Raw genomic sequence first — 13,859 nt, 5'->3', positions numbered from 1 at the left:
ACAATTATGTGTGTATGTAAGAGCACATAAGTATTCCGTAAACAGGAAGTTGATAACCTTATTCAAAATGTTAAAATCAAAATAAATACTGATGCGATATGAATGAATACATGTAACAAATATTTGACAGCATATGTTTATTTATTAACCAGCAAACGCTTTGCTTTTGTCCTTATTAGCATTTACATTTATTTACATTTTGTATCAGTCTTTGTCAGCAACAAGCAAACATCATTTCAAAACACAATAATAGACAACTACCATTTTGATAAACTAGCACCTATATAGTATGAAACAAAGTATGCAGAAAATATTATTAGAACAGCAAATATTTAGAAAGGACTTAAAAATGTGCCAATAATAGATCAGATATCCGCTGGAATTCATTGATACTATGGATATCTGATATAAAGAATTTCAAAATATATCATTTGACCTACTAGTATACCGAAATATTAAAATTGACCAGTGCTGGTATACTTGTAGTCAATTTGTCCGTAGCGGAAACACCTATACGTTTTATGCTTTTCGGCAAAACAAGAAATGATGTGTATAAAAAGTAATTTTATAAGCCTTGTACCTTTGATAACTATTTAAGCTTATGTAAATTCAGAAAACTTTGAGAGGTTTTTATTATTGCAAAAATTGCCAAAAACGGAGTATCGCAAAAATAAAAACTCACATTAAATTTTGAAACCATTATCTATATGCAGTATTGACTAAAATCGCAATAATCAATTTCTCATTATGTGTCCTTTTTTTCAATGAATGGATGCAAAAATATCTGAATTAACAATATTCAATTGTGTTTTATTAAGACTAAGATTTGAGAGGTGAATGAATCAAACAATTTAATGTAATGTCATCATTTTATGGTTTTATATACAGGTAATTTACATTTTTGGTGATAATGTATAAAATCTACAAGAAATGAATTTAAATTCTCCATTATCTATGCATACAAACATACAAAAAATAAATTAAATTGCTTAGTGACATAAAACTTACAGAACCTTCCTAAAATATACTATTATTTTTTTATATATCAGTTAAAAATATATGATAAAAATTAAATCATTTGAATCATTCTATTTCGTTTTTAAACATACACAAAATCATGCATTATAACCATGATCAGAAAAAAATATCCACATATAACAAATTTCCATTTCTTTTGATTTTTTTCAAATATACATCTAATCAAAAATTGTTTTCTTATTTCTTATATATTTCAAGTACTGATTAACATACAACTCATATAACAAAACATTTTCCAAATATTGATAAACATACATCTCATATATGGCAAAATATTTCCTCCAAATACTGACGTATTTTTTTCTATAATTGCAATTTATAAGTACCGTATTATCTTTTGATGACGAAGTCGTTGATTGGAGAATTGAATTTATGAATGCAACCATCGAACAAATTTGATTTATCTAAGTTAGTGTAGTAATGGAAGATTTTTTTCTCCAGCATTTGTAAGTTTGCTGCTTGTGTTCTTAATTAGTTGGGTTTTTTTTGTATTTTGTTTGATGTATTTCTAAATTCTAGTTTTGACGGTGTGTGAAATTTGCTACACAAACACGATAGTATGAACTACACAATTATTTTTTGAAAAATTCAAATAATTATTTCTTCTGTCGTTTTGTCCTTGGGAATGTATTGTCAATCACTTTGTAGTTTCGTCGTTCCACTTCTTCGATCACTCCCATTATCTGAAATAGACCCAAGTGAATATTAAAATTTGATGATATGTATATAAAGAAAAGACAATATTGAGCACAATATATATATATATATATATATATATAAAATAGAGATCAACGTGCACAAAATATAAAAAAGAGAAAAAGAACCTAAACATTTTAAGCATACAGAATTCGACGGACCCAATCCTATCATTTGTGATATAATAGAGATGATACCTCCAAATTTAAAACATTGCTGTTTTCAACTATTAAAAAAATATTTAAAGAAGATTATATAAAATGAGGAGATATGGCATTATGGCCAACGAGAAAGCTATCCGACAGCATTCAAATGACGTGGATATAACAGAGAAAGCAATTGTAAGCCACCATACGGCTTTAAACAATGAAAAATAAAACCGTATAATAAAAAGATCCAACATGAAAATGTGACAAAAAATTAAACGGCCAAATTTATGTCAATACACTTTGCAATAAAAGCATATTGTTCGTCTTTATCTGTTTCTTGATTTGATTGGCCTAGTAAATATTGATATAACAATTGTTCCAGTTAACAAACAAAGAATCCCACTGAACACCCAATAGATAAAATTATCATTGCACACACTCAAATATATATGCTGTATTAAACAATTATGCAACGAAAAATAAAGCATTAAATATAAGTGTTTTCCAAGTTAGCTAGGTTCCTTTGCTAGACAAAAATCGTATTAAGATTGACACTGCTAATTGTGTATCGTTTTGGTTATTGTTATCTATCCACACAAAAAAAATTCAAAGTAAACACAGTGTAATTTCCAGATTTAGAACAAAAGCAATTTTTCAGCTAACAACTATGGTTTATATTTGCCCTTTATGTCTAGCTTTAAAACAATTTGCTTATAAATGAAAGCACCCCAAAAAAATTCAAATCTGAAACTGAAACTCACTGCAACATATAAGCTATTTGTTATTGGATGTTAATTATAGTTTCAGGTTTATATTTTGGTAAATATTAATCTCAAACAGTAACAACACAACACATCAAAGCGTTCAAAAATCAAACAACACATTCAGATTTAACCTCTTTAGCCAATCAAATGTCATGAAGAGCCATATATTCATTCACATCTAAAACCATTTGAAGCGGCTTTCCTTGTCCGCTCATAAGATGAGTTCGAGGGGCAACTAATCCAATCATATCTGAATATCGACTTTGCATTTCGCCGACAATTCCTTGCACCTTTACAAAAAAGTCATCGTAATTTAAAAATGCATTCAAATGTAAAGAAAGACATTATTACTACTTCCATGTCTATTTGACTTATTTCTTTTATACAATCTTATTTAAAGTAAGTTTCCCCGTTTAAAACCAAAAGAATAATTAAAAATGCATTAAAAAGAACATCCTAAATGAGAAAATGACGCCATTACTCTCAATCCATTGGATGTTTGATGCGTACTGATTGATACTTCAGTCGTATATACATATTTTATTTTATCAGTTGTTATAGGCTTTGAACTTACTGTCAGTATTGCAAGTACTCTCAGATCTGTACGTATGTGTCTTTTTGTTGTTAAACATGAGGGATAAATAAATACCCTGCCACGTCCTGTCTGTTCTTTTGTTTGATGTTTTTCTTTGTATCGATCTGGTGAGCTAAGCCTTTATCAATGATTTTTATAGTTTTTTCTTATGTTGTGATGCTACACCACTATTATTCATGGACCTATCGAAGGATACGATAACTGTAAAATGCCTGTACCGCATCAGGATTATGACAGTTATTTTAACTTCTTCAATTGATTTATAACGTTCGATTTTGACAGTTTGTATGAACTTCCATTTTTTTAATTCGCTTTTGAGTTGGGTATTTTTGTTATATATTTTTTTACTTGTGATACGTACCCATACATAAAATGTTGCCGCCCCTGCACTAGCCTGGTTTACATTGTCAATGAGAAGATTCCCTAACATCTTCCTGGCACCCAAAGCTATATCCAGCTCTAGTGTATCAATGTCAAACAATGCTATTCGTCTTTTAATAGATTCCTTTCCGATTTTACCCAGCAATGCTTGTACATTGTCCCAGTACTACAAAATATAGAAAACCAAACAATGGTCGTATGCATCGATTGTAATTGTGTTTGCAAATATAGAATAATTTTTTCTGTAAAATATCTAATGTATATATAATAAGAAATATATTTTTTTCCAAAGAACTTAACAAAAAGATGCCGCGCAATATTATAGTAATATATTATAAACATGTTTACTTTTAATACAACCAACAGAAAATAATTAACCCAACGAAAATTTTCAAATTAAAGCTTACTAATATGTTAGTACAGTACTATATAAACGTTATTACCTCATTGACTTAAGTCTTTTGGAATGGAATAAATTTATCATAATTATACTTATTTTAATAAATTTTAAGTTTGCTTCTGTATTTAACTGCTTAATGTGCTACTAGCGGCAATTAGCTTAACATTAATTCCATAGTTTTACCTTACGCTTTTAAATTCTATTTCTCAATTTTGGATATTGTTTTTCTATCCCCAATATTGGTACGTTTTGTAGTTACCTTTGTCTCCTCTTCAAAATTCCCCAAAAGGAGCAGTGCTGCTTTCATCACGTCGTGAATTTCCGGAATAGGACTCGGATATGACCGAATCTCAGCGAACACTCTGTTATCTAGTGCCAGAACATCATGCATTAGTCGTTGTATATTACGGAGACGTGCTATCAGATCTCGAGCTGTTTCAGTTTCTTTTGGCATATGTCTTTCGTAATTTTTTGTTTCTACAATATCTACTGCTCTTTCCAACAAATCGAGCTTCTTCTGTTCAATAGCCAAAAGCAAAGCTGCAAAAAAAATAACTCAATCTAGTTGCAACACGACTGAATAATTTCTTTTTTATATTCTGATGTACTGTATTCTAGTAAATTACATTTTTGTAGAATATTGTCATCATCGTATGTCTATCAAGGCTTACTTTTTTTTCATTAGCATTTGGTGTGATGTGTTTTTATTTTACATTTGATGTTCTCTGTATTACTTTTTGACAACGTGGATGTATGTTTGATATTTTTCACTTCAATTTACCAAAAAATTAGCACCAAAGGTAACTCAGATAATGACTTAAAAAATCCGATGCCCTTTATTAATGTCAATATATAAGTAAGAAGATGTGGTATGCTTGCCCAAGACAGAACTCACCACCAAAGACCTAATGACGTAGAAGTAAGCAAATGATATTCGCCACATGTTTTCAACAATGAACAAAATTTATACAACAGTACAAACTATAAATGGAACTTAAATTCCAATGTTAAACAATTAAATGAGAAAACTAACGCCCTGAAAAGCAAATATGATATTCAGCAATAAACGACAACAATTGAATTACATACAGGCTCCTGGCTTCAGATTCTAGTTCAGAAACCTCCACTACCAGTAAGTTGTTTTGAAAGAAATCTTAAGAACTTAACGCTATGGGTTCTTTAAAAAAATATCGGAATAAATCAATCCGTATCTAATTATCCATCCGAAAGGTACAATACCGGATCAAAAATAGGAATGCCTACCACAATGAAAACTTACTTTTGCGCGTTGATTCTATGTCTTTCAGTGTTATTTCATCAATAGGAAAACTAACAATCAAATAGTTACAAATATTGACTTCAACTGATCCATACGTTTTGTCTTCAACAAGAGCAAAAACACACGCTGCTGACTCTTCACCGGGAGTTGTTTCTATATCAATCACATGCTTATCATGTGATTCCACTCGAATACCCTCGGTTTCAGTCGGAACCTCATCCAAAGATTCTTTCACCGTTATCATTTTCACTGACATTTGTAAGTCCTCTAATTCTGGTTCTTCGAATTTAAACCTGAGTTTTGTGAAACCGTCTTTTGCAAATATCATTCCTTGAGTATGCTTAAGGGGAGTTAATCCAAGATCCTCTAGTCTATGATCATTGTTTGGACCCCAGCCAGCAGCCCCAACTCTAGGAAATCCAGAGTATGGACTAGCAGCTTGTTCACATTTAATTTTATAAATGGCTACCCAATCAAAGTCATAATCCTTTTCTGTAATTGTTGTGTCTTTACCAACGAGTTCAAATCGATAAATTCCACGTTTGGGAAAGCGTAGTTTCACCACAAGTGCTTCCGCTATTGGCACGTGAATGAAGTCATGTTGAACTTTCTTGTCGTCTAATATTTTCCATTCATTAAATTCCTTCATATAAACTAATGCCATAAATTTCAAATCTTTTGCTCTCTTTTTCGGAAGCGCAAACATCATTTCTATTTCACCATTTTCTGTAGTAATTTCACACTCTTGATGAGACAAAAGACGTAATTCCAACTCGAAAAATCGTTCTTTTAAGTATGCTTTTTCCTCCCATTCTTTAAAAGTGATGGGATCTTCTAACAGTTGCCATTTTTCCTCTTCTGGAAAGTGCGTATGAATCAAGTGCTGTGGATCAGGAACAAAATAGTTCTCATCCGGTTTATACTGAGCAGCATTTACTGCTTTCTCACTTCCGAGAGCACATGCGCCCCAGAATGCATTAACAAAACGCCATTGACTGCTAATCAAAACAGCATTCCATTCACCGTAGTGAGTTTTTATGTCCAGTTTTTGTCCAATTTCATAAGTGTTGCCTTTTAGGTATCCATGTATTACAACACAAGGAATTCCAGCAATACTGAAAAACATGTACTAATGTATTAGAAATCAAACTGTAGAAAAGTGTCTTTCATTTTATTATTAAGCTTAAATGAAATACACGAAAAAAAATTACAGCAAAATACCGATGGTCCTGTACGAAGATGTAATTGTTGGTAAATCTAAGAATGGAAATTGGGAATATGTCCAAGAGACAACAACCCAACCAAAGATCAGAAAAGTGGTGAAGGCCACCAATGGGTCTTCAACACAGCGAGAAAAGCTCGAACTCGAAGGCGGGAATTATCTAGCCCCTAAATAAAAATGTGTACTAGTTCAGTGAAAATGGACTATTTTTTTCAGGAATTGCCTTTCCATATATCTGATTTTTCCAAAAATAATAAGAAAGTCACCATTTAGGACAATTTCGACAAGTTTATAACATTATATGCACAAAAGAGTCAATATGACCGGTTTTAATTCCCCAAATCCTTTATATCACCAACGTCAGAAATCGTACAACAAAAACACAAGTATCAGAATTCAACATAAGCCTTACTTGCACATTCTATTAAACAGCTGAGAATAATTTCCAAGTCTTTCTTTTATCTTCATAAGATAGAACATGGTGTATCCAACTTTAGGGTTCTTTAAAGGATGAGACAGTTTATTGATGTTGAGTGAGGTCAACCACACATAAATAGCCCTGACCTTTGACATATCGTCCTCGTATTGGTCTGTTAGAAGGGACACTAAAGATTTTAATGTCCCTGATGTCGCCTTTGATTTCGGGATCTGAAATAGGTTCAAATCATAAATTTAAGTAACAGAATATTTACTTTTTAACATACAATATTCTAAAACAAATCTATTTGAAGGGAGACCATTTCAGCTTTTGTGTTCTTTCTTCGCTTTATGTAACGTATGGTTTTTTCTGAGTACTTAAAAGACTTAACGTGAGATCAATTCAAAAAAACCACCAGCCTTTTTATGTTGGATTTTTGCCACGATATTTGATTTTGCATATCATTGGGTTCATGTAACTTAAAGACTGAATTTTTATACGCCCGTCAAAATTTTGACGGGACGTATTATGGTATACAAATGTCCGGTGTCCGTCCGTCCGTCCGTCCGTCTGTCTGTCTGTCTGTCTGTCTGTCTGTCTGTCTGTCTGTCTGTCTGTCTGTCTGTCTGTCTGTCTGTCTGTCTGTCTGTCTGTCTGTCTGTCTGTCTGTCTGTCTGTCTGTCTGTCTGTCTGTCTGTCTGTCTGTCTGTCTGTCTGTCTGTCTGTCTGTCTGTCTGTCTGTCTGTCTGTCTGTCCGTCCGTCCGTCCGTCTGTCCGTCTGTCCGTCTGTCCGGCGTAAACATGTCGCACCGTAACTTGAGAACGACTTATCCAAATTTCATGAAACTTAATAAAGTTGTTTCTTATGATGGTCAAATGATCTGTATACTTTTTGGTGAAAATAAGATTTAATCTTTTTGAGTTACAGCACTTTATGACTAAAACAGGGGTGTGTTTTTTTCACATGTCGCACTGTATCTCAAAAACGATTCTTGATTATGACTTAAAACTTTAAACACTTCTTAGTTATATTAATCTCAATATCTGTATACTTTTTGGTGATGATTCAAAATTTCATTTTTGAGTTATTGAGTATTTTGTAAAAAAGGGGGAGGGTTTTTTTACATGTCGCGCCATATCTCAAAAACTATTTATGATTATTGCTTAAAACTTTACACATGTCTTTGTTATATTAATCTCAATATCTGTATACTTTTTGGTGATGATTCAAAATTTCATTTTTGAGTTATTAGTATTTTTTTTAAAAGGGGGAGTTTTTTTTTTTACATGTTGTGCCATATCTCAAAAACGATTTATGATTATTGCTAAAAACTTTACACACTTCTTTGTTCTATTAATCTAAAGATCTGTATACTTTTTGGTGATTATTCAAAATTTTATAATGAGTTATTGAGTATTTTGTAAAACAGGGGAGGGTTTTTTACATGTCGCGCCGTATCTCAAAAATAAGTTATGATTATTGCTTAAAACTTTACACACTTCTTTGATATATTAATCTAAAGATCTGTAGACTTTTTGCTTTTGATTCAAAATTTTATTTTGGTAATATTTAGTTTTTGTAAAAAAAAAAACAGGGTGGGGGGTTTCACATGTCTCGCCGTGTCTCTAAAACAATATATGGTTATTGCTTAAAACTTTCTCATAAACTATTTATGATTATTGCATAAGACTTCCACATAAGACGTCGGGCGTATCATGCGCTCATGGCGCAGCTGTTTATTAACCCCTGGTCAATTTCTTGAACTTTTTAGCTATATTTCAATAACTCTATGTGTGCGTATTAAAAGACATAAAAATGGGAGTTTTTTTTTTTTGTTGGATAGCAATCTCAAAGTCGTATATCACACATCACATTTACAAATAAGTTTAAAATATAGGCAATGTTTGGCTAAAACATAACCTTGTTTTTGTCAACATAATAACGATTTGTTTTATTTGGCAATAAAAACTATCCCATGATATTAAACATAGCATGATTTAGATGAAAATAGTCCGATTTGTTTTCTAAATAAATACGTACACCAGAGGCGCATTTGTCAACCTCAGCATAATCCTCCGGATCGAAGAACTCATTTTTCCTTGTGTACGGAGAATGCGGTGGTGGTATCTCTTCCAGTGTTTTCTCGTCCTCGTCTGTATAAAAGTGGTGTGATTCGGAGAAGGTAAGTTGCCGGAAGTCACCAAATTTGAACGTAGCAAATTTCAACGAAATTCGCCTTCCTTCCTGTTAACAAAAAAATATCATATAGCTTAGCTATATTTCATATGTAAGAATATGAATAAACTTTCTGACATTGACGGCCACAGCTATTATATAATTGGCAGTACTTATAGGTTCAATTTATTGATATATGTATTTTAATATAAAGTTATTTATTTATTTGATCTTGTATTATTTTATGCTTATTTTGTGGAGTAAAAAAAATATATGGCGTGAAATTTTTTCAATTGAAAGAGTCTTACATACGTTTAAAATCTATCTTTTACTCTAATGAAAGGACAAACTAATAAATGTTTGGCTGTATCGTCCGTCAAGTGTAAAAATCAAAACAAACATTAAGTATATTATGTTTTAAAAAATGCAGTTATTGTTATCAAATGTCATCAAAGTTTGATGCGAGTGAATAAACAAGAACTAACAATCTTTTTGGTTCAGCCTTGAAAGTCCGTAAACGGCAAATGTATCCTTAGTTTCAGTTCAAACTAAAAATTATTAATAGACATAATAAAATAATGCTAGGGATAAAGCTGTGTGCTTATTTTACACAAGGAGGCTAAGTAGTTTTATTATTCAAAACTTTACATTCTATTATAAAATGCAGATGCAAAAGTCACATGTTTTATAACAAACTCATGAAACAAAACGAAAAATGACGAAAAAGACACAGTCTACATAACACTGCATAAAAACTAAAGACTAAGCAACTTATTCTTTGTGTTAGTTATATATGTTAAAAGACACATAACAGTTTAAATTGTCCATGTTATTTAAACATATTTCTATATAACCTCCCGGCCTTTTTGTGCAAACGTATATCGCTACTTTTATTAGCTAGTATATACCAAAGTGTATGTGTAGTGCGCTAAGCAGCATATAATTGCATTTATACGGCGTGATGATTCAAAATACACATTTGTCATTTAAACAATATTAATTGATTTTAACATCATTGTAAATCATATTTTCCATATGTTATTCAGTACATATAATTTTAAACTATGACGGCTTTGTTAAATTGTAGATTGATTTGAAGGTTATCAAATACACATACAATATGATGTCTCTATCTCTGCACAGTATATTTTATGAGGGAATGCCCTTTGTCAAGCGTCAAACGTCTGTTTTTCTCTATCTTAAGGATCAAATGAGCCTTAATTTTTATTTATCTTCAAATTGGGTAAAAAATCTTTCGTCGTAAAGGGTATCTCATCAGTATTCGCAAGCATATTATAGTTTGAACATAAGAAGGCAAGATGAAATGATTTCTTTTTCTATTATTTTGCGAATTTTATGAATAATATAGTAGGTAAAATTGTATTTTCACTCATGGTTTCAACAAGTGGTGGCCCAATATAAATTCAGATGATTCATAACATCTTTTGTTAAACCTTGAACGACTTATTGACATTCAAAGAGTTTTTCTAGTATGAAGACGGGTATTTTTTTGAAAGGCGATTTAAAAATGTTCTTTATGGGATGTGTCTAGAGACAACAGCCCTATCAAAGAACCAAAAATGCCTAGGGTCACAAACGGGACTTCTAAAATGAAACGTTCTCTACCACATTGATGTCTGGGACTGTTGATGATGAGGGAAGTTTTTGACGACCTTGCCTGTCTATACAGCACTCGCACGGTCGGTACTGGCTTGCGCCTTTTTTACGCATTTAAATAATTACTTTTTTACGATAAGGTACTGTTGTAGTAGACCGGGAACTATTTGATAACTACAGTGAAACCTGACTAAACCGAACCCTTTCGGGACTTGAGATTTTGTTCGGTTTTGGCAGGTATTCGGTTTCATCAGGTTCACAATGCATAAAATGTGATATGATTGGTCTTCAGAACAAGTTTGGATTAGACAGGTTTCCGGTTTATTCAGGGTTCGGTTTAATCAGGTTTCACTGTATATACATTCATCATGATTGAACATAAATGATGAATGAGTCAAAGCTCTCACATTCATTTCGACCTTTAAATAATAGGTCAATACGTTCAAATACCATAAAAGGAAGTAAGTTTTTTGTAATTCAATCACACATTCATCATGATACGGTTAAATACTTATATTATTTCTTTCCCACATTGTTAAACTTTTCAATAATAATGATTTAATAGTTAAAACATCGAAAACACAAAACTGTACTGTTTTATTATTTTTATATTCGCTATACGACAAGACTTCTAGGGGAGATTTTTACCACATGTGAATTTTAAGTACATTTCCTATCAGACTATCAAACTTTCGTGTTGAACTTTTAAAGTCCTTTTTTAAACAAGTAAATATATTGATGTATAGACTTTGTCTGGAATGTGTCAACGGGTTTGCTTACTTGCTTTATTGCGATCAGATAAACAAAATGTCATTGCTTACAGTTCAGTTCAGTTTCAAGATATTAAAATAGATACATTTATATTGTTATATTATGGTGAAAACTGATTGATAACTTTTTACTTGATGTACTAAGCAAGTTGTAGGCTTGTGCTATCCAACACAACAACGTTGTTTGCTTGTCTAAAGCGATAGTTAACTTATCCCTGTATATAATCTGTTATAGCAAATCAACAACAACAACCACTGAAGCACAGGAAAGTTGCAGATATAAGAAATAAGCATTCTCTAACATAAGAAAATGATGATATCGTAATGCATACATTTAAAACATAAATTATAGAATCGGCTTGAAAAAAAAATCAACTCATCAGATGGGCACTAAGCACACGCAACATTGGATTGCGTATATGAGTGAACTTTTCTTTGGTACATTTGGAATAGTTTTGATTGAAAATATGCATGTCAGCAAGTTGTAATTCATGGTAACACCGGTGCGTACCTATCTGAGATGCACATATCTTAATGTACCAAGAAAGTGATAAGGAAAAATGCACGGGAGTTCAAAAACATGTAGAACAGAGATTTAAAATAAAGTAATAGGTTTTGTTTGTTATGTTTAAAATGACACCTTCTGAAATTCACGTCATAACACGTCATAAAATATCTATAATTTGTATACTACTTTTATATAGTAATCTTTAATTTCATCAAAATGTTTTGTTTCAAATCATCGGCGTTAAAAATCAATGATCTTAAAATATATATGATTCATATATCTTTTATCAATTTGTATTTGTATTTAATTTTATCGTGTCTAATAAGCCACATGATGTTTAAAAGGTCACAATATGTACAAAATCAGGTACAACTAGGAAATACATGTTCTATATGAGAGAATGAAAACGGAGATTATAGAAGAAGAAACAAAATCTAACGTATAGTAAAAGTAGCTTAGTCTGGCATCTCAATATCATAGACAATATTGCAGCCTTCTGAAGAATCCAGATACACTATCGCATGTTCAATTATTACGTCTTAATTTATAAAAACAAGCGCAGAGAATGAATACTCTTTAAACTTTATAATCTCATACATAAATTGTGAGAGATAAAGGAAAGATTTGAAATCGAAATATTTCCCCCAAAAATGTTAAGCAACATAAATGTGGAGTATGGCTGTATCCCCACAAACCAAAGAAAAACAGTTTTATGTTATATCATAATTTAGCATACATTTATACACTGAAAAGTAATGTTAACATGAATATATTTTGACTCCACATATTAAACTCACCATTTTCACGATTTTTGATGGTACATAGTTTTCTCCGGACGATTTACTTAGGTCTGATCTATTGGTTCTGGCGCTCACTGTAGATCTAGACCGAGGACCATGCCCATTTTGCACAGATTTGGCGACAGTATTATCCCTATTCAGTCTATCAGCTCTTTTCACTGGAGTAATGTTCACACTTGCTCCATTCCCCATAATTGAGCATAAGAACTAAAAAAATCTGTGATGAAATATCATAATAATTTTTATATGTTGTAAATTCTCCGCGTAAAGCTATGAAATAACGAACCAACTGGCGCAGTAGCTGTTTAAAGGGTACGTGTACAATGCATTATTGTTTAATGTTGCGTGCGTAATTAAATTACATAAATTTTTAAATTAAAATGGTTCATATCACAGTGTTTTATCTCGCATGTTCAATAAAGGTGCCTTTTTATAGTTCAATAGACTCAATCATGGCAACATCACACACACAATATTTTTAAATTGTCTACCTTGTCTTCCAAAATTTTATTTAGCTAATGCATGCTATACTCTTCGGTCTATTTTTGCTTTTTTCTCCCTCAAAACACAGCGTTATTATGTATGATAAGATAACCAGTGGCGAGGATTATTGAACCCAATCAATACTTTAAAAAGTCGATTAAATATGCTAAAACAAGACAGCCAAAAAACAACACAACAAATCTGTTAAACATACAGTATACCTTCAACAATAGATAGTTCGAAGTGTAATATACATATATAAATCTATCTGCAATGGTTTTGAAGTATTCACAATATTTGATAAATTATGAAAATGCATAATAAATAGTTAATGTAAAATTGAAAATGGGGAATATGTCAAAGAGACAGCAACCCGACCAAAGAGCAGACAACAGTCGAAGACCACCAATGGGTCTTCAATGCAGTGTGAGACTCCCGCATACGGAGGCGTACTTCAGCTGATTCCTAAACAAAAATATATACTAGTTCAGTGATAATGGACGGCATACTAAACTCCGAAATATACACTAAAAACTAATATTAAAAATCATACAAGACTAGCA

At 31.7% G+C, this 13,859-nt stretch overlaps 1 protein-coding gene across 2 annotated transcripts; it reads right to left on the bottom strand.

Moving 5' to 3' along the window:
- Positions 1-122: 122 nt before the first annotated feature.
- LOC139501275 (uncharacterized) lies at positions 123-13,153 on the bottom strand. Of its 2 annotated transcripts, XM_071290310.1 has the most exons (8): positions 12,811-13,153; positions 8,984-9,187; positions 6,937-7,172; positions 5,303-6,417; positions 4,283-4,563; positions 3,604-3,789; positions 2,779-2,937; positions 123-1,721 (listed from the first exon to the last, which is right to left on the bottom strand). In XM_071290310.1, exons 1-7 carry the CDS (start codon positions 13,003-13,005, stop codon positions 2,791-2,793), a joined length of 2,364 nt encoding a protein of 787 aa, XP_071146411.1. In that variant the 5' UTR covers positions 13,006-13,153; the 3' UTR covers positions 123-1,721; positions 2,779-2,790. The 2 variants fall into 2 exon arrangements, with proteins under 2 accessions (XP_071146411.1, XP_071146412.1); XM_071290311.1 differs by lacking the exon at positions 2,779-2,937 and having other exon boundaries at positions 12,811-13,143.
- Positions 13,154-13,859: the final 706 nt, after the last annotated feature.

This window comes from Mytilus edulis, chromosome 13 (assembly GCF_963676685.1).
Source record: "Mytilus edulis chromosome 13, xbMytEdul2.2, whole genome shotgun sequence".
In the NCBI taxonomy this organism is placed as follows: Eukaryota; Metazoa; Mollusca; class Bivalvia; order Mytilida; family Mytilidae; genus Mytilus; species Mytilus edulis.
Note: the sequence above shows the minus strand (reverse complement) of the source record. Positions and strands in the feature narration are given on the sequence as shown.

Excerpts from the sequence above, each read along its gene's own strand:
- LOC139501275 (XM_071290310.1), bottom strand. The coding sequence starts at position 13,005 with ATGGGGAATGGAGCAAGTGTGAACATTACTCCAGTGAAAAGAGCTGAT. Across the intron at positions 3,790-4,282 it reads ATTTTGAAGAGGAGACAAAG|TACTGGGACAATGTACAAGC; the intron begins GTAACTACAAAA and ends TATATTTTGTAG. Across the intron at positions 2,938-3,603 it reads CGGCAACATTTTATGTATGG|GTGCAAGGAATTGTCGGCGA; the intron begins GTACGTATCACA and ends TTTTTTGTAAAG.